The sequence below is a fragment of the Pelobates fuscus genome, chromosome 3 (genome assembly GCF_036172605.1).
Source record: "Pelobates fuscus isolate aPelFus1 chromosome 3, aPelFus1.pri, whole genome shotgun sequence".
NCBI lineage: Eukaryota > Metazoa > Chordata > Amphibia > Anura > Pelobatidae > Pelobates > Pelobates fuscus.
Window position 1 is genome coordinate 52,257,196 of NC_086319.1, and position 18,267 is coordinate 52,275,462.

Genomic DNA, 18,267 nt, shown 5'->3' on the forward strand with positions numbered 1-18,267 from the left:
AAACGTGTATTCTTAATGCTATAGTGTCAAGGTAGTTAAGTTACCCTTTCTCACTCGTATCACTGGTCTCTGTGATGCTATTCCACCTCCTTGGTTGAGATCATCAGATGATCTCAGGCAATTCATTAAATGACCATAGGAAAACATTGGGAGGCTAGTGCGCATGCACAACAAAACGCCACATTGGTCCAATCATTGAAATAACAGACTTATACTCTACTATTTTGTTGTTAAGCCACTAAAGGCATTTAAACCCTGCCATCAAAACGTTGCTGTTCTGCAGGTTACGGTATGGCACAGGGCACCCAGAGATGAAGTGCTCATTCATCTGAAAACAGGAATGAGGCTGTTAGTAAGTTAATACAAACTACACTGTGACTAAATTATGCTAGTGAACTACAACTGTTATTTATCCTTCAAATAGCTGAAAGATTTTCTATAGTTTAGCTTTGGCAAAATCACAGTGTATTGAATAATTCTGTACATGCCTATTGCTATATTATGTAATTCCTTGAGTGACTGTATGTGTTAGAATTAATTTCATTAATACGCTGATTTATATATGTAAATTATACACCACAGTTACAGCACTTGAAAAGTGTTAAAATATCAGATTAACCACAATTAAGTAATTAAGGAAGATATTATATAGAAAATATAGCAATTATGAACAGGAGACCAGGTTACATTTGTTTTGCTCCTGAAATTACTTTTAGGTAAAAAAAAAAATAAAGCTTAATGAATGTTATAAGAACTGAACTTGTCTTGCACGGCTACTTTCTTTTTGTAGGCTATTCAGTCCATTCCTTAGGCAGCGTTCACTCTCAGTTAGTGGTGCTGTGACTTGAGGTATTTTAGCAAATTAAAGTCCAAACTGTACTTCCACATGGCTGTCTTCGTATCATGGGAATCATTCATAAATGATGTAGAGTCAAAAGTTGCCCATTCTAGTTTTATTTAAAGGGCCACTCCACTGCCCAAATAAAAAAAAAAAAATCATTGTTTAAAAGATGTACCACCAAAAAAACATCAATGCATGCATTTCATTATACATTTTTTCATTGGATTCATATCTGGAAAACCTACAGATCTTTTGTCTGCCGCTTTTACAAACCCTCCCATTCTAACCCCACCCAGACTTTCTGTGGCTGTCCAATCACAGACTTCCCAATGCAGCTCAATGAGAAGTCTTTGCGAGGCAGGTGCGCTGGGCAATTGCTGTCTCTTGAGTTTAGCTCCACTGAGCGAATCAAACCAGGAAGTAACAGGGCCGATTGTCTGATTGACAGCCAAGAGGTGTAACAAGGTGAATTTATAAAAGTTCCAGTTTCTATTGAAATCTTCACTTTTGTAAAATAAAAAGTGAGGAAACACTCTTCACACATAATGCACTTCACAGCATGCTAAACTGCTTTAGGTGTTTAGAATGTTTTTTTAAAGCATAAAAGTGCTAAGCAGATTATCTCAGAGGGAGCACTTGCCATTGTTATGGTTACATAATATTTAGAAAAATCTATTCAACATATAAATCAATATTCCAAAATAGGAGTTGCCGTAGCAATTCTAGGAATGAATACATATATTTACCTCCAACTGATATTAATATCCTCTGATAAGTTCCATCAGATTCAGAAAGAGCGATATAAATATGGACATCTTGTTTTATATATTCATACAACTGCAATAAGTGTAGCCTGTGGGAATTGATGATTGATTGGTGATGTAAATGGGTTTTATTTTATACTGTTTAAATTGTTTCTCATGCTTTATTTTGTTAAATTTGTTTGTAAGCAATTGCCAAAACTTAAACGATACTCTCAGCCAAGACCGAATTAAACGTAAATCACTTTTGAAGGGTGCGCTGGCTCCGTCTGTCTGCAATTTACATGAAGTTGCTTTCACAGATATATGAAAAAACACATTTTTGAGAGACTTCTTTTAAAACATTCCATACATTTCTTACTGTTTTATTCATGGTCATGCATTAAAATAGGCATTCAGATTTTATTTTATATTGTTTATTTTTGTTGTGCACGACAGCAGGAGCAGGCACAATGAGTTTGACATATCGAAGCAGAGGCATGGCATTAAAATAACAGCACATTATTTTTAGAGGAAACGGACAAATTCAGGTTAGTATACCACACAAGTGTCGGTTATAGTAAAAGGGTGTTATAGTACCTGTTTTGTTAACAACTGAGCCTATCGCCCCAGATGGGAGAGTTATGTGGAACAATCAGTAACGTTCTGAGGCTGTATAGACCATGTGCCTCTTGATATGATAGGGAGGTGACAAATGTAGGTCTACGATTTTTCTGAAGAGGCTGGCACCCACGAAGTTAAAAGTTGGTAGTAGTTTAAGGCCAGTGGGTGGGGGGGAAGGGTGTTACGAGGTTTAACCCTCGAGCCAGCGGTTGAAATAGATTGTGTTACTATGGATATTGTACATAGTGCTAGGATGTATAAGAGATTATTTTAAAAACATGATATGAATTGTGAAACAAACATTCAAAAGCAAAACGGAGCATTAACGATTATAGTTTAAAATGCTAGTGAGTTCTTCAGGTTCTTCAGGAGATAGCTTCTGATGCGGAATTGCCCTCTTGGGCGGCAGGCACAAATGGGCGAACCTTAGCTGGATCCCAGGTGGATGGTTGCGGCGCTTGGGTTGCAGGTAATGTACCCTCGGGTGCCGTGGTCAGCACCAGTTTCTGTACTTGTAATTTCCGAGGCCTCCTGGACTTTCAGATTCCCAGAATCTCAAGGTATCAGCAGGCATTTTGGTGTGCCCCATTTGTAAGGCATGTTGTTTCTCATCAGCGTCGCCGTTAGCGGTCTCCTTCTGTCTGCCAGTCCAGAGATAGTAAATATCATACAACGGTAACCTAGATACTTGCTCAAACCTTGCTTTGTAGCTTAATTTACTTTAGAAATGGTTGGAGTCTGATACATGATTGGGGGAAACGGGCAAGTTTTCATCCATTTTCATGTTTGCAGCCAAAATACGAGCAGGAAATTAAACTTTTAAATACATGATTATATTATTCTGTTTGTTCTAAGAATACATTTAGCATGTTTTCATGAGAATCGTAACTAAGATTGTGCGTTATTGTGCAGGATTTTAGATACAGGCATTTGAATGTAGAATGGTGCTCATGTCTGGCACGTAAGCGGTTAATAGTTGAAGGTCTGAATGTCATTAATAACATTAGGTTGAATTGAAATGATCACCTATGAACTGAAACCAAATAGAAGGAGAAAATTGTAACAAACTGAATTTATTCTTTTGTGCCCATATCGATAGGATGTCTTTTTAACAATGCATAACTCAGTGTCTGCTTCTGTTTATAATCAATCTATCTAAAATTAATGTAGCATAGTTCATTCATAACGAGTTCTATACAAATATACCGGGGGAATACATTTGTATAAAGCGTGCATCAATTTATGAATTTAGTTTATATTAAACACCAACATCCCGTTGTCACCAAATGGCTCTTTTCAACATCACAAATGTCATTGAATGTGACAGCTAGCCAGCAGGGGACAGCAGACAAATAAATGTTTCATCTGAGGGTAAACTTCTTACAAGGAATTAACATATTGCTTCGGCTTCAGACTTCTGTTAATTATCTGTGTATTCTTAATTTATTTTTATGTTCATATTCTTGTATCTGACTTTCTTTTTTTGTTAATTGTTTTATTAATATAATTTAAAAAAAATAAATAAAATTAAGGATCTTGAGCTCCATGTTTATTTTGTTTTCTGTTGCACACAGGCAAAACTAACCTGTCATTTAATAAGCCACAAAAATTCAAAAATCATATTTAAAATTGTATATTAGTAATGAGCATGTGCAAGTGTATAAGTGTACCAGGTGTGCCAATGTATATTCTATTCCAGGGGTGTGCACCGTGTTTTTGATTGTGTGAACGAGATAGTACAGAGTTTGCACAATATAAATTAATGTCCTCTGTCACCTCTGGGGTTACATAAATAATAACTCTTTAAAAAAACAAAGAGGTGCACCTTAATAAAATAGGCTAATACCTTTAATATTAGTCAATCCCAGTATGAGTATTTTTTACTATGCTCTCTATAGGAAATCAGTGTATACAAAGTACAGACTCGCCCTGTCCTTCTAAAACTATGACTTTACTCTATCACTCGTTGTGTGACTTCCTTTTATATATTTGCCGCCCCTACATGTAGGTATTTCATAAAGGAAAATATAACTGTAATATATAGCCTCAACAGAAAAAATATATATTTTTATACAAACTAGTGCAACACCAGAATAATAGCAATATTATCTAAAAAAAAGTACACATTTTTACTGGTAAAATAATAAAATATGAATATTTGTCACTATTGATTCTGCTTTACAGGGCTGACCCCAATCTCCCATCACTCCCTTCGAGGATTTAATAGTCAAATACAAAAATATGAACAATTTAATTAATATAGAAATTATACACAAAAAAATAAAAAATGTAATTACTTCAAGTCAAATGAAGTCTTTTAAGAACCAGCACACATGTGGCAATATGTCCGTCTGTCAATATGATGTCTTAACAGTATATACAAAAACTGAAGATTACTTCTCTGCAATTTTAAAATAACCAGCGCTCTCTGTATGAATGCAGATGTTGGCAGTGATCTATGCCTCCTAACCATCATGATTTTGGTGGGACAGTCATGATTTTTCAGTTATGTCCTGCCTTGGTTACCTGGTGTCCAACTATTGGAACATCAGGGAACTGTCCCCAACAAGATAGCATGTATGCATCGTTAGAAGCGCTTGCAATATGTTTAGGGCACTAGGATCCTGCAGGGGTCATTGAATCAGTGCTCCCTGCATGTTCAGCCCTCAGTGAGCTGGCTAAAATGATTAGCAGTCAGCCAATTTGTTTTTTTTTTTTTTTAGTTTGGTTTTTAGTTTACTACAGTTTACAGGGCTATATACGCCAAAAGTGCCAAATTGGTAAAATCTCTTTATTTCAGCTATTTTCACCAAAAATTTTAAATTTAGAATTCCTGACAATTTAAATTTAGAGAAAAAGGCTTGTGCTTAGTGAACAGACCTTATAATCTTTTAAAGGGATGCTTCAAGCACCACAACCACTATAGCTCACACTGTAACACCTAGATGACCCCAGGTAAGAAGTCAAACGGTTGAATTAGTATTTTCACACTAAATTGTGAAAGGCTGGCCTTCAATAGAGTTCTGGAGACTTGTGCTGTTGGGTATCTTGGGGGGGAAAAAACAAACTGTGTAACTGAGAAGGTTCTAGGCTGTGGTGAAAAAATACAAAGGCAGGTCAAAGAAAACTGTCAGCATTTTGATTGTGATGGTTACATTTTTACTTGTGTCAGTAAAGCTATTAGAGTAGTGCATGTACAGTCAATGTAGGTAGACAGAAGGGTTTATTCACTAGTAAACACCGAACTCTAGCGAATTAACATTTAGACTAAAATAGCCAAATCATTACTATAGCTGACCTTAAAACAATTTTTGTCTAAATGTTGCAGTCCACAGATCTATTTGATACCATTACAAATAACAAATAAACTCCACAAACTGATGTGCCATTACCACTGAAGATATAATTTCTGTTACTATTAACAACTCTAAAATAAAATATATATATATATATATATGTATATATATATATATATTTAAAGTGTAGTGTCCCTTTAATTTTATTAAAACTATGAAAACAATCACATAATCCCAGTGCGCTAATAATGTGATCATACTCTGAGATATTTATATTGTGTTTAAAAAAAAAAAAGGCCCACATTATTAATATATCTGTAATGTTTCCGACTTTGTGTGTGTGTATGGATGAGTGGGATGGTATGTCCCAGCAGGAGATCTAAGAACATACGTAGAATGTACAATATCAACATCTGAGTTGTGATGCCTAGTGATTTTCTCTGCTGGCATTCTTGGGGGTGGGGGGGAAGCAAGTCCTGGCAAAGGCATAGGGAGAAGGAATCTATCATTATAAAGAACAGAATTCTAATTATGTATAATGTTTTCTTTGTGCTCTCTTTATGTAGCTGATGCTTGTGATGTATGTGTGAGTGCTACGTCTTATTAATGTACCTACATATTTTGGCAACTTATATAGCTTATTGGTGGGTGGCGGTAGGTGAGTCTGGAAGCTATGTATGGCACTGCCTATTACTTGATTAACCCACTGTTGCCCAAAGCATGGACACGAAAACCACATTGCAATATGACAGAATATTTTATATGGTCCTGACCTCTAGCCTAGATATGCTATCCCATACCGACTGTCTGGTGAAATTTTAGCTCATTGAAGTGGTCTGGGTGCACTGTCCCTGTCAGTTTAACCCTGCAACCGTAATTATTGCAGTTATTGACACCTTAACTCCACCTCTAGTGGCTGTCTACTAGACAGCCACTAAAGGTGCTTCTGGGTCGTTGAGCGACATCCAGTGTTAGCTAAAACCCTTTTGGAAAGCATTGATTCAGTGCTTTACTATTGGGTTGTCCTAATGCGATTGTGGCATTCGCCACACATGCGCAATATGTCCCCGAAGTTGGGGGAGGAGGAGCAGAGGCAAAATCTGACCAAGCCCCGAAGGACATGACATCAGCGCTGGATTCAGTTAAGTTAATTAAGGGTTTGGGTCACTATAGGGAACTATAGTGCTAGGAATACAATTTGTCTTTCCTAGCCTATAGTTTCCCTTTAACATTCTTTGACTTACAAATAAATAAATAAACTCAGCTTAAATTGGTAACAATTTTTTATTCATTAACTAGTTAATTTTACAAATGTTGGAGATAAAAGGGATCTTATCTCTGCTAGTAACTCATGAATGGAGCAAAAAGTAAACAGTAAATGATCACTTTTATTTTCTTCTAGAACAGACTGGATTTGGAGTTGTTAAGTTGCTTTTAGCAGAGCCATGGACATTGAAATAGAAGGTAGGCAGTAACACTCGAGAAAACACTAGGCAAACACAAGGAGAGTAAGCAACACAAAATGCTGAAACGAGACAAAATACATGCTTCCAAAAATCACTCCTGAAGTGTTCTAAACATGGGTTCATTGCTTAGAGTACATTCAGCTCAGAGTGAACGTTTTTTAATAAGGTGCTGGCGCAGCCCTCCTACAGACCATTCATGGGTGTCCCCACATGCGGGTCACCAGAGTACAATTTCAGGGTGGTGGGACAGGAACCCAAATTCAAGATAGTCCCACCAAACTCTGGAGTCTTGGGAAGTGTGGAAATTAAAAAGGCCCGGAAAGAGGAGATAATTATTGATAGTTGGAGAAATGAAAATTATATAGTACTTTTAGGTTTATAAGTATGAACGTGGGGCATTGGTGGGTGTGCCAGTGAAGCAATGGACCTACTACAGGGGAGTGCCATTCTGACAGATTGTAAAAAAGAAATATATAAAAAAGTATCAATATTTTAGATATTTTTCAAAATTTGAAATATAATCCTTTGAAAAGTTTATCTAAAAACTTTAAATGAAGGCCCAAGTCTGCTAATTATCAAAATGTTGCAAGTTGGTTCTAAGGTCCCAAGTACTCATGTAAAGGGTTAAAAGTTTAAGTCCAACCCTATTAGCCAATTCTAAAAATGAATAGCCCCTTCAAACCCCCACCTACAGTGTGACCACTGGGAATGCATAGAACAGGTGTTGCAGTATACCATTAAGCTTTCAGGTTATTTCTGAACAAACCAACTAACCACCATCATGTATTATTAGTGTTCTGGAAAGTATTGTGTACATTTATTTTTCACATGTCTCTATGCATAACTAGAACATTATCTTACGACAAGAGCAACAATAACGTTGTTGTTCTTTGTTTAAAGGACAAGGGAAAAGTTCTTCATAGTTACATAGTAATTTAGGTTGAAAAAGACTCAGTCTATTAAGTTCAGCCTTTAAAATACATCTCTGTATGCTGTTGATAAAATGAAGGAAAAAAAAATGTGTAGCAATGGCCAACTACGCCACAAAAGGGAATAAACATTCTTTCTTGACTCCATAATGGCAGTTCGATTTCTCCTTGTATCAAAGACCTGTTCATATACATTTGTTAAATCAGTGTAATAACATCGAATAATCAGTTATCCTATAACATGTTAATTATATCCTTCAATATATTGAGTTTTAAAAAAAAAAATCATTCTGGCTTAGTTTTAAAAACAGAATTTGATAAGGCAACCTCTTCAAATGTGTTTCAAAATAATTCAATTTGAATTCCTGAAAATTCGCACTTTCATAAATAACCCTTTAAAACACAAAATAGCCAACCGGTGACTATTCTTGGGTGCGTTGTTAGTGACGTCATCAATGTGCGCCATGCAGAGCTGGTTGAGTTGCTGGGAGCGGAGGGACAGAGGAGAGAATTTGGAGACAGAGACGCTGCTCCGTTTTATCACGACTGAGAGATTGACATGTTCATGGAGGGGTTATTTGCCGGAGTGAACATTGGATCACCATCACCACTTCCAATACGCTTTTTACCTGAGCCAGTTTGAGACAGGCTCTAATGAATCCATTTGCGAAGAGAAAAAAATCCAATTAGGTATTATTTTATCCTGCACTTTTTATTGCATTTGAAGTGTGCCACTTATTGTGTTTCTGTGTTTTTACTCTGTATTTGGGAAATTTGAGTGATTAATTCCCACTTGGGTTTTTGGCGACACCTTCTTAGCGCCAATTTTATTGCACATTCTTTGGTTTGTTTGTTTTTTAAATCAGTGACTGTAGCTAGAATGGAGAATGTTTACTAATTAAACTAACTTTCAGAGTTATTCAATAAAGTGAGAATTCAAAGTGAATTAAAATTTAAGGCAAATTAGCTAAACTGGAAAACTTCTCACATTCTCAATATTCTTTGGCAGCTATCCTTCTAGTTTGGCTACCTTGGCATAAAATTTGAAATTCACTGTGAGGTTCACTTTGAATGCTCACTTAAAGGACCACTCTAGGCACCCAGACCACTTCAGCTTAATGAAGTGGTCTGGGTGCCAGGTCCAGCTAGGGTTAGCCCATTATTTTTTTAAACATAGCAGTTTCAGAGAAACTGCTATGTTTATTAATGGGTTAAGCCTTCCCCCAAATCCTCTAGTGGCTGTCTCATTGACAGCCGCTAGAGGCGCTTGCGTGATTCTCACTGTGAAAATCACAGTGAGAGCACGCAAGCGTCCATAGGAAAGCATTGTAAATGCTTTCCTATGCGACCGGCTGAATGCGCGCGCAGCTCTTGCCGCGCGTGCGCATTCAGCCGACGGGGCGGAACGGAGGAGGATCGGAGGCAGAGAGCTCCCCGTCCAGCGCTGGAAAAAGGTAAGTTTTACCCCTTTTCCCCTTTCCAGAGCCGGGCGGGAGGGGGACCCTGAGGGTGGGGGCACCCTCAGGGCACTATAGTGCCAGGAAAACGAGTATGATGAGCTATTTGTGTTAAGCTTTTGTGCTTGTGCCAAGTGGATCGAACAGTTCACTACAGCCGCAGACTTTTTTATATTTTACAGCATCAGGTAATGTCAGGTATCCTGAGGCTTTGAAATGCACAGATCAAACTCTTGTCTGGTTCGCAAACAAGAAATTACTCTAATTGTCTGTACATTGCAATTTCTAAACAGCTGCACCACTTACTTTCTACTAACTCATAAAAGCTAACTGATCTACGCTGCAGACTGTGTGAGAGATGCCGATGATGTTCAAAAACAAATAATCTTAGTAATAATGAAAAACACTGAAAACATTTGTACAGATAGGTATTTGTTTACCGAGAAGATATAAACCAATGGTTCTTAGAAATTGTAAGTGGCCATGGTCAGAGACTTGAAGAATTTGATGGACGTCTTCCAACCTATGTGAATCCAGTGAAATAGGATTGGTACCCTAGTATTGGGTCCAGGGTGAAGACCCACTGCTATAAGCAATATATATCTTTTTTTTAATTGTACCTTTTTGTAAATACATTTTCTAGAATGAATAAACCTTAACTGAATATAGCCAGTGATGTTTGTATTGTGAAGAAACATGAAACTCAAAGGACACGAAATGCCTATGGTCATATGAAGCTTTGACAGTTTATACAGCATTAAACCTCAGGTAGCTACTTCTTAAGAGGAAGAGTTCTTAAAGAACTACCTTGTAATTTTACTCTACTGAGTGCCCCGGAAAAGCAATATTTTAAAACTAAATCTAGACCACATGAAATTGCCATTATCTTCTTGGGTGCATCTGAGACTGTATGACCAAGCTTGGCTAAAGGAGTCGGATTTGTCATCCATGACAGCACATGGTACCATCCAGTACCTGGCATCAGTCATTGGACTGGTTGTATCCTTGTCATACACGATAGGACTGTAATAAAATGTAGAATGAAGTAAACAATGTAAATGTAACTTAAGCACCAAACAATACCAAAAACGTCTTTAGAGCCAGATTTCTATCACAGATACCCATAAGCAGCAAGTGGGCTGGAATCTTTCTTAACAAGGCATGCATTGATATTGGATGTAGTACAAATACATTTGATAACTGATGGGCAAAGCTAACACCAGGTAACACCAATCTACCTCCATTAGGGTCATTCCTTCCTTAATAATGAGATTGCTTGTGCATAGTACTTTAGCAACAGTAAAAACACATTTAGACCCCATTCTCCTCTTGGAAACTAGCTAAAATGTAAACATACTTTTTCCTGGTCAAAATATTTAGTATTATAATTTGATTATTTTAATTTAATTCACTTTATTTGGGAATATCTGTGGAGTATTTCTACAATTCTTTTTTTCATAAAATCAGATTGAACAATTTCCATACAGAGGTGCTCCCCGAAAAAAAAAACAGCATTTTTTTCTGAGGGCAAATTTACTTTATCAGATTCTTTTCCGAAATGGAAGCAGTGTAATGTTGAGATGTTTTGGATCTGTTCCAAACAGTTTGTTCGATGTATATTCAGATCATTGCTTCCATTTTCATGCATGACTGGAGTTTTTTGCTTTTTTTTTTTTTTCTCCTTAAAAAAAAAAATAAATAAATAAAAAGCTTTTGGCAACATTTACAGAATATAGATTTTTTTCACTTACTCTACAAATATTTAATATTTTGCAGCATACAAACACCTTAATTCAGGGAGAACTTTACAAAAACATGACAAAAATAAATAAAATAAAAAAAACAACAACATATAAACATATATGAAAAGACCATACATCAGATATTGATTATTGGCTTTATACTTTGATCAGCCACAACATTAAAACCACTAAACCACTAACTGGCAAAGTGAATACATTGATTATATTGTTATTAATGGCAATTGTCAAAGAGGCGGGATATATTAGGCAGCAAGTGAACAGTCCGTTCTTGAATTTCATGTGTTGGGAGCAGAGAAAACGAGAAATTGAAAGATCTGACAAGTGCCAAATAGTGATGGTTAGACATCTGGGCCAAAGCTTCTCCAAAACGGCAAATAATGTTGGGTGTTCCCAATGTGCATCAATTAGTACCAAAAGTGGTGCGAGGAATGTTAACCGGTTGTCAGAACTGGACCATGGAGCCATGGAAGAAGGTTACCCGATCTGATAAATCACGTTTTCTTTTAGATTCGGGGGATGGCCGTGTGTGTATCATTTACCAGGGGAAGAGATGGCAGGAGGATTCAGAATGGGAAGAAGGCAGGGCGACAAAGGCAGTATTATGCTTGGCAATGTTATTCTGTGAAACCATGTGTCCTGACATTCATGTGGATGTTACTTTGACACGTATCACCTACCTTGAGATTGTTGCAGACCACGCACACCCCTTCATGAAGTGCCTTGATGGCAGTGGCCTCGTCCAGCAGGACAATGCACACCACGACACTGTCATTCTCCTCAAACCATTCCTGAACACGTTTTACAAAGAGTTCAAGCTGTTGCCTTAGCCTCCAGATTACCCAGATATCAATCTAATTGAGCACCTGTGGGATGTGTTGGAACAGCAAATCCAATCCATCGGGCCTCACGTCGCAGCTTGCAGGACTTAACGAATTTGCTGCTAATGTCTTGGAGCCAGATACCACAGGACACATTCAGAGGTCTTGTGGAGTCCATGTCTTGATGCATCGGAGCTGTTTTGGCATCACAACGGGGACCTACATAATATTAGGCAGATAGTTTTAATGTTCAGTGTATGCTGATCAGTGTATGCATAACCAGTAAAGTAACGTACTGTAGCCTCCTCAACAACACATTAAAAGGTAACCTTTGGAGGTTAATTGTATCGGCTATGACATTTATCACTCTGTAAGTGTCTGTAGAACCTTGAACAAGCTTCAGCTTACTAAAGCATATCAGTCTACATTCAAAATGACCAACAAGTCTCTGCAGAGACTTGACAACCTCGATGATCATTCCTATAGATAATGTTTTATAAAACATATAAGCAACACAATATGTTAAATATGATCATAAAAAAGATACTCATGTTTGAAGATCTTGCATTTCCGGTACATCCCCAGAATGTGCAGAACATGCGTTAGACTAGGAAGTGACTTAGCCAATCACAATGTTGATTTGACATTTTTGTAGCCCTGTTGGGCTAATCCCATAGACCGTGTGCTACACGTTTCTGTGAGTTGTAATTGTTTTGTTAGCTTTTCACCGTAGAAAATATTTGAACTACAACTTCCGGAAACCGAACATATTTATTAACGAAGGACTGAAATTTGGTGGTTGGCTCAGCAAACCTCAGTTGAAATAACAGAATTGCATCTGAACTACAATTCTCATTTCTGCTAAAGGGAATTTCAGTTATTTTTGATACATCTGAACTTTAGTAAATAAACATGTAAGTCATGACATTCGGTACATGTATGTTATTATTATAATTATTTTATTTATTTAGCGCCAGCAAATTCCATAGCACTTTACATGACATCATGTACATGTGTTTTTGGAGCAAAACGAGAAAACATTAAGGTTTCGAAGGAGAGGCAGATAGAATTTAATAATTTAGTTATTATTAAAAAAAAAAGGAAAAAACAACAACAAACATAAACAAAAAAAATTAGCTATAACGTAAGCCTGGTTTGCCCTATTAAGCAACTGTCTCTATAGAACATAGTTGAGAAATCTGTGCAAAATCTCATTGTTACATTTCTTTCCTATAGTTTACAATCAATCATGACTCAGAAATGGCATCCCTTTATTTATATATAATTAATGTCTTTCCTGCCATCCTTGATTATACACAAGATAGACTTTATTTTAAGTGTGGGGCCTAAATTTTGTTAGACTTTATTTTTTAATTGATTTAGAAATATTCCAATGTATAGTACATTTTATATTGAGTATTTCTATAAAGGTATGCATGGAAAAAATAAATTTGTGTACATTTCATAACGTAATCTACAACATTCGGTTTATTTTATTATTTTTTTATTTTAAAATACCTAAACAGCAAGTTGCTGTTTTATGTTATGTGCAAGTATACTTTCTTTTCTTTTTTTTTCCCCTTTACTTCTTTATTTAAGAAAACGTTTGCAGCCAGTTTGAGAAAACATTAAACAAAACAGTAATATAACACTACAAAAGACCTTCGTATTGTGAAAGGAGTCGGCAAGCGTTCGAAGGAGCAGTCAGCTGTGAAGGGCACGAAAAGTTCAAATAAAATAGCAGTACAACCATATTAGTCTTCTTAAAGGGAAATAATTAATCTTTCACAGAGGGAGTTATGTTGTTACAAAGTATAGGGTCACCCCACTCCATACATCGTGGTAACTAGTGTTATGGTGTCAGAACCCCAGTTTAACCCCTTAAGGACACATGACACGTGTGACATGTCATGATTCCCTTTTATTCCAGAAGTTTGGTCCTGAAGGGGTTAAACGTTGCTTGTAATTTACCTAACCGTACTATAAAATAATTTATTTTCAGATATTTAATCTATACATTATGTTGGCTAAATCACTAACAAATGTACACAAATCTGTATAAATTGCTGCTAAATTTGCTCTCCCCTCCCTTCTGACAGACAGAATGTTGGCATAGACTCTGTGCCGGTGTAGGTCTATCTGAATACAGGCTGGTATTAGAAACAGGCGATGGGTAGGCATTGGCCAGCTTAAGTTGCTTCCCAACCAATAAGGGCATACATCCGTTCATCAGCGTAATCGTGGGGAAGCCATTATTAATATTGCCATTTATATAGCGCCAACAGATTCCGTAGCGCTTTACAATATTAAGCAATGCCAGGCTTCCCTAAATTCTAAATTGTCATGAAATAAAATCAGAATTGTACCACTTACAGGGTTATTCACTGAAGTTAGCAAGTGAATTGTGAATGTAAGACCAAAATATGTTTCAGCAATACTTCCATTACTTCGGCCTAAAATTTGGAGTTCAATTTGAATTCTCACTTTATGATCTGATAACATAGTTCTCCAGCTCACCTATAGTGAAAGCTTGGCTATTTTAGCCCCAATTTTGCAATTCAGATTTATTTTGCTGCAGTTCGACATCTAACGAATACCCTTGTCATCACTTAATAAATCTCCGACTTGGAAATACTCACAAAACCAGGAGTGTCGCACATTTTAGACCAACATGTTCATTTATTTCACCATAAAATATGAAATTATCTCCTCAGTTTATTCACAATATCTAATTTAGTGATTCGCACCATACATGCCAGTTCTTTTTTTTTTTTTTTTAAACTTGAATTTGAAATGTGGCTCATTATATCGTTTTGCTTCTGTCCTTGAATTATTTACATTTTTATTTCCTAAAGAAATCGTGTTGTAATAATTATGCAAGAAACACTCTTAAAGAAAAGAGGGTTTTTGAAAGTATGAGTCATTAAAAAAAGAGTCTACACATCCTTCACATGGGCTCAGGAATATAGTGAGTGACAGTATTCCACAATAATAAGTGAGCTAGCATGACTCAGATTTATCTGTGTAGGAGATACTGGACTGGCACATAATTAAAACCATTTCAGTCTGTGTGCTCTCCCACAGGTGGTTGTGTCTGTGTAATGTTCATTGATTATTTACTATATCCGTCTTCTGCTAATGGGAGAGACAGGAACACAAATTAAATAGATAAAAACATGTTTATTGTAACAGGGCTGCTGTCAGTCATTAGTTGTTGATTAAATGAATGTTAAAGGTCAGAGCCCAGTTTGCAGCCTGACAAGTCCCCCCCCCTCCCTCCCTCCCAGCAGAAGATGAAGAATAATGAGGGGGGGGTACGGGGGACCATGCAGGTGTAGTAAGGAGTGTGACAGGGTGACAGTAGCAGCATGGTTCTATGTACCCGGCTGCCAGGGGAGAGGCTGTCCAGGCGGGCTGTCACTCCTTCTATGCAGCACAATGGCTCAGCCCTGGCAGCAAGGCGTCGCCCAGCCTCCACACACCCCTTCTCCAATGATGGAGAGCCGGCGGCAGAAGCAAGGAGGCGGGGGGAGAGACATGTCAATGCAGGGAGCCCTCTATCTCTCTCACTGACTCCCACAGCCAGCCAGGCAACTTTACTAGCCCGTGCCCAGACTGAGCCCAGTCCCCTCTCTGTGCCAGGCTGGCCATGGGGCAACCACACTGGAAATGAATCATTGGCATGCGGGGGGCAGGACACCTTGGAGTAAAGGAGACAGACAGATACCTGCAGACTACACACATACAGATAATATACACATTGATCACACACACAGGTACACATTGACACAAACACATTGAGTATACATACACACATCACATTCACTCACGCACACACACTGGTCACGCAATAATACACATTGATCATACAAACACACACACACACACACACTGGTCACACAATAATACACACACAGGTCACACAATAATACACATTGATCACACACACACACATTGATCACACACACACACACGCACTGGTCACACAGAGCCCCAGCTGTCAGTCTCCCCAGCCTGCCAGCTTCCAGCCTACCAGTCTCCCCAGTGGATGCCCCCCAGCCTGCCTGTTAGCCCCTTCTCACCGCCCGACCAGGAATCATGGAGCGCTTCCTGGGGTTTGTCCGGCAGATCCGGAGATCCAGGAGGCGAAAAGGCAAAAAGTACCGGCCGGAGGAGGATTACCATGAGGGCTATGAAGATGTCTATTACTACGCATCGGAGCATTTTCGAAGTAAGTGCCTCTTCAAGCTGCAGGGAGACCGCAGGAGTTGGGTTACCTTGTCCTTTGTTACTCGCTGTACCTGGGATTACTGACACACACAGAGGTTTATGGACCACATTTCTCCTGACTGGCTGAGCATCATGGGAAATGCAGTCCACAAACACCTGGAGTGCCAAGATGAACCATCATCACTGCTGTATCCCCTGCTCCAGGCAGAACGTGCGGCATCAGCTGCTGATACTTTGTAGTTCAGGTGATTCCAGCAGATCATTACCTCCATTCATCCAGTGTTCTACCAATCCATAATTAGCAGGATAGCAGGCAGCTGGGATGGGGATTTATGCTACCAAGAGAAAGTTCCTTGGGTACTAATCATTTTAATACACTTAATGCTTCTCATCTAAAAACAGATGCCGGTATAATCTGCCTTTTCTCTGAAAAGCAACAAACTTGTTTATTTTTATGTGTAAAATGCAATATCCCGAATCTCAGAATCTAGATTTCTCTAGATGAATCACTCAAGTCTGGGCAGATGTTTCCAGGTGTACAAAGTCTGCTATTAGAAAGTTAGGTATGTGCTTGTTGTGTGTCTGGAATTTCTGATTCCTGCCTTCCTGGATTTAAAATAAAATGCAAATCTCCTGTTCCCCTGCTGGAGTTCCAAGGATAAAGCCATTATATATGATCTCATTATGCAATGGGCATTCTCACAAATTGGAGATTTGTAATCATCATAGAATACCATTCATTACCATAGGTCTAAGTTAATAACAGAGATGATCATTGTGTTTAAATACTTGTCAGGAGTATCAGGTTGCAAGACTAAGTGATGTGAAGATGTGGTTTAAAAAGGGTCATGTCTCCATTTAAAACAAGTCTTGTCTTAGTGTGTTTTCTCAATGCTTTCAGATTGAATTGGTTGCTATGTTTTTGGCTGATGTGGGGCCCCCCACGTGTATTGTCATGGTTTGTGGAAGATTTAGTTGCGTAATCACAGGGGCAAGGGGACACTTGAGAGTGGGGACATTCTGTGCATCTGTCACTGCTGATCTGCAAATCTCTGACTTGTCCCTTTGGTTTAAAAATGCCCAGATTTGCCTGAGGAGAGAGTGACAGGCGAACTCCAGCCCTGGCAGAATTCAGTGAGTTTGGGATGTCACTTTGCATTATGTGACTAGTGGTAACAGTTATCTTTTTTTCAGAACACTATGAATTCAAGAAAAAAACAAAAAACAGAAAAAAAACCAAAAAAAACAAAACAAATGCCATTGCCTGATGATTACTGCAATGTCCGAAATGCTCGTCAGAAATACTTCGGGAAAGTTCATAAAAGAAACTTCTAAATTAAAGGAAACCCATTTCTTACAGCCGACTACGAGTAATATTTGGCTATAAATCATGAAGTCACACTTCTAGAAAATAAAAATGCTAATTTTCCCGATCACAAACTTTTATTGGAGGTTTAGGTGACGTGCGGCATTATTAAACATTTTTGTCTTAGTGCCTACCTTAAGTGGGGGTTCTAATAGAATATTATATTGGATAGTATTTATTTATTGGGGGTTATCAGAATATATTTCATGATTAAATGTTTCCCAACTAATGAGGATATCTGGCTGCAGGAAACAAGGCAGAATACGATTCTTTATTTTTGTTAAAGATTTTAGCATCCTTTACTAATCAGGTAATAATAGTGTGTTTTTCAGCATTGGATCAATTCATTTTAAGACATTTAATACACGTTTCACCCCTATTCCCTTGTCAGTTGAATGTTTTATGACATGTCTAGTGCATTTGATTGTCATCGAGCTGATATTAAAATGACACTTTTTCTATTGATCTGGTATTGAAAATAGCAGGAATTGAGATTGTTGTGTTTTTTTTTTCTTCCAGTGTGCTAGCTAATGAAATGTGCCAAAAGATTTTGGGTTAATGTATAATTTTCATTGAGAATTTTCGGAGATTATGTACAACACACAAGCAATGGTCAAACCGTTTCATAGTTATGTTCTTGAAGGGGAAAGCGATGACGTTCAAGATATATTTAAGTAAGAGTGTCTGATAAAGCTTGCAATTTCTGTATGTATAGCATCAGGGAAAAATCAAATATA

General features: G+C 37.7%; 1 protein-coding gene across 9 annotated transcripts in view; it reads left to right on the forward strand.

Annotated features, from left to right (window-relative positions):
• Positions 1-18,267, forward strand: part of GRIP1 (glutamate receptor interacting protein 1) — a 509,652-nt gene that overhangs the window by 164,683 nt on the left and 326,702 nt on the right. For 3 of the 9 annotated variants that reach the window (XM_063447049.1, XM_063447048.1, XM_063447055.1), the window contains exon 1: positions 15,759-16,165. The exons of 1 other annotated variant lie outside the window; for it this stretch is intronic. In XM_063447049.1, coding sequence (XP_063303119.1) covers positions 16,033-16,165 — 133 coding nt within the window. In that variant the 5' untranslated portion in view covers positions 15,759-16,032. Of the gene's footprint in view, positions 1-15,757; positions 16,166-18,267 lie in introns of those variants that run through there. 5 more of the 9 variants (XM_063447051.1, XM_063447057.1, XM_063447056.1 and 2 more) reach the window with 3 other exon arrangements.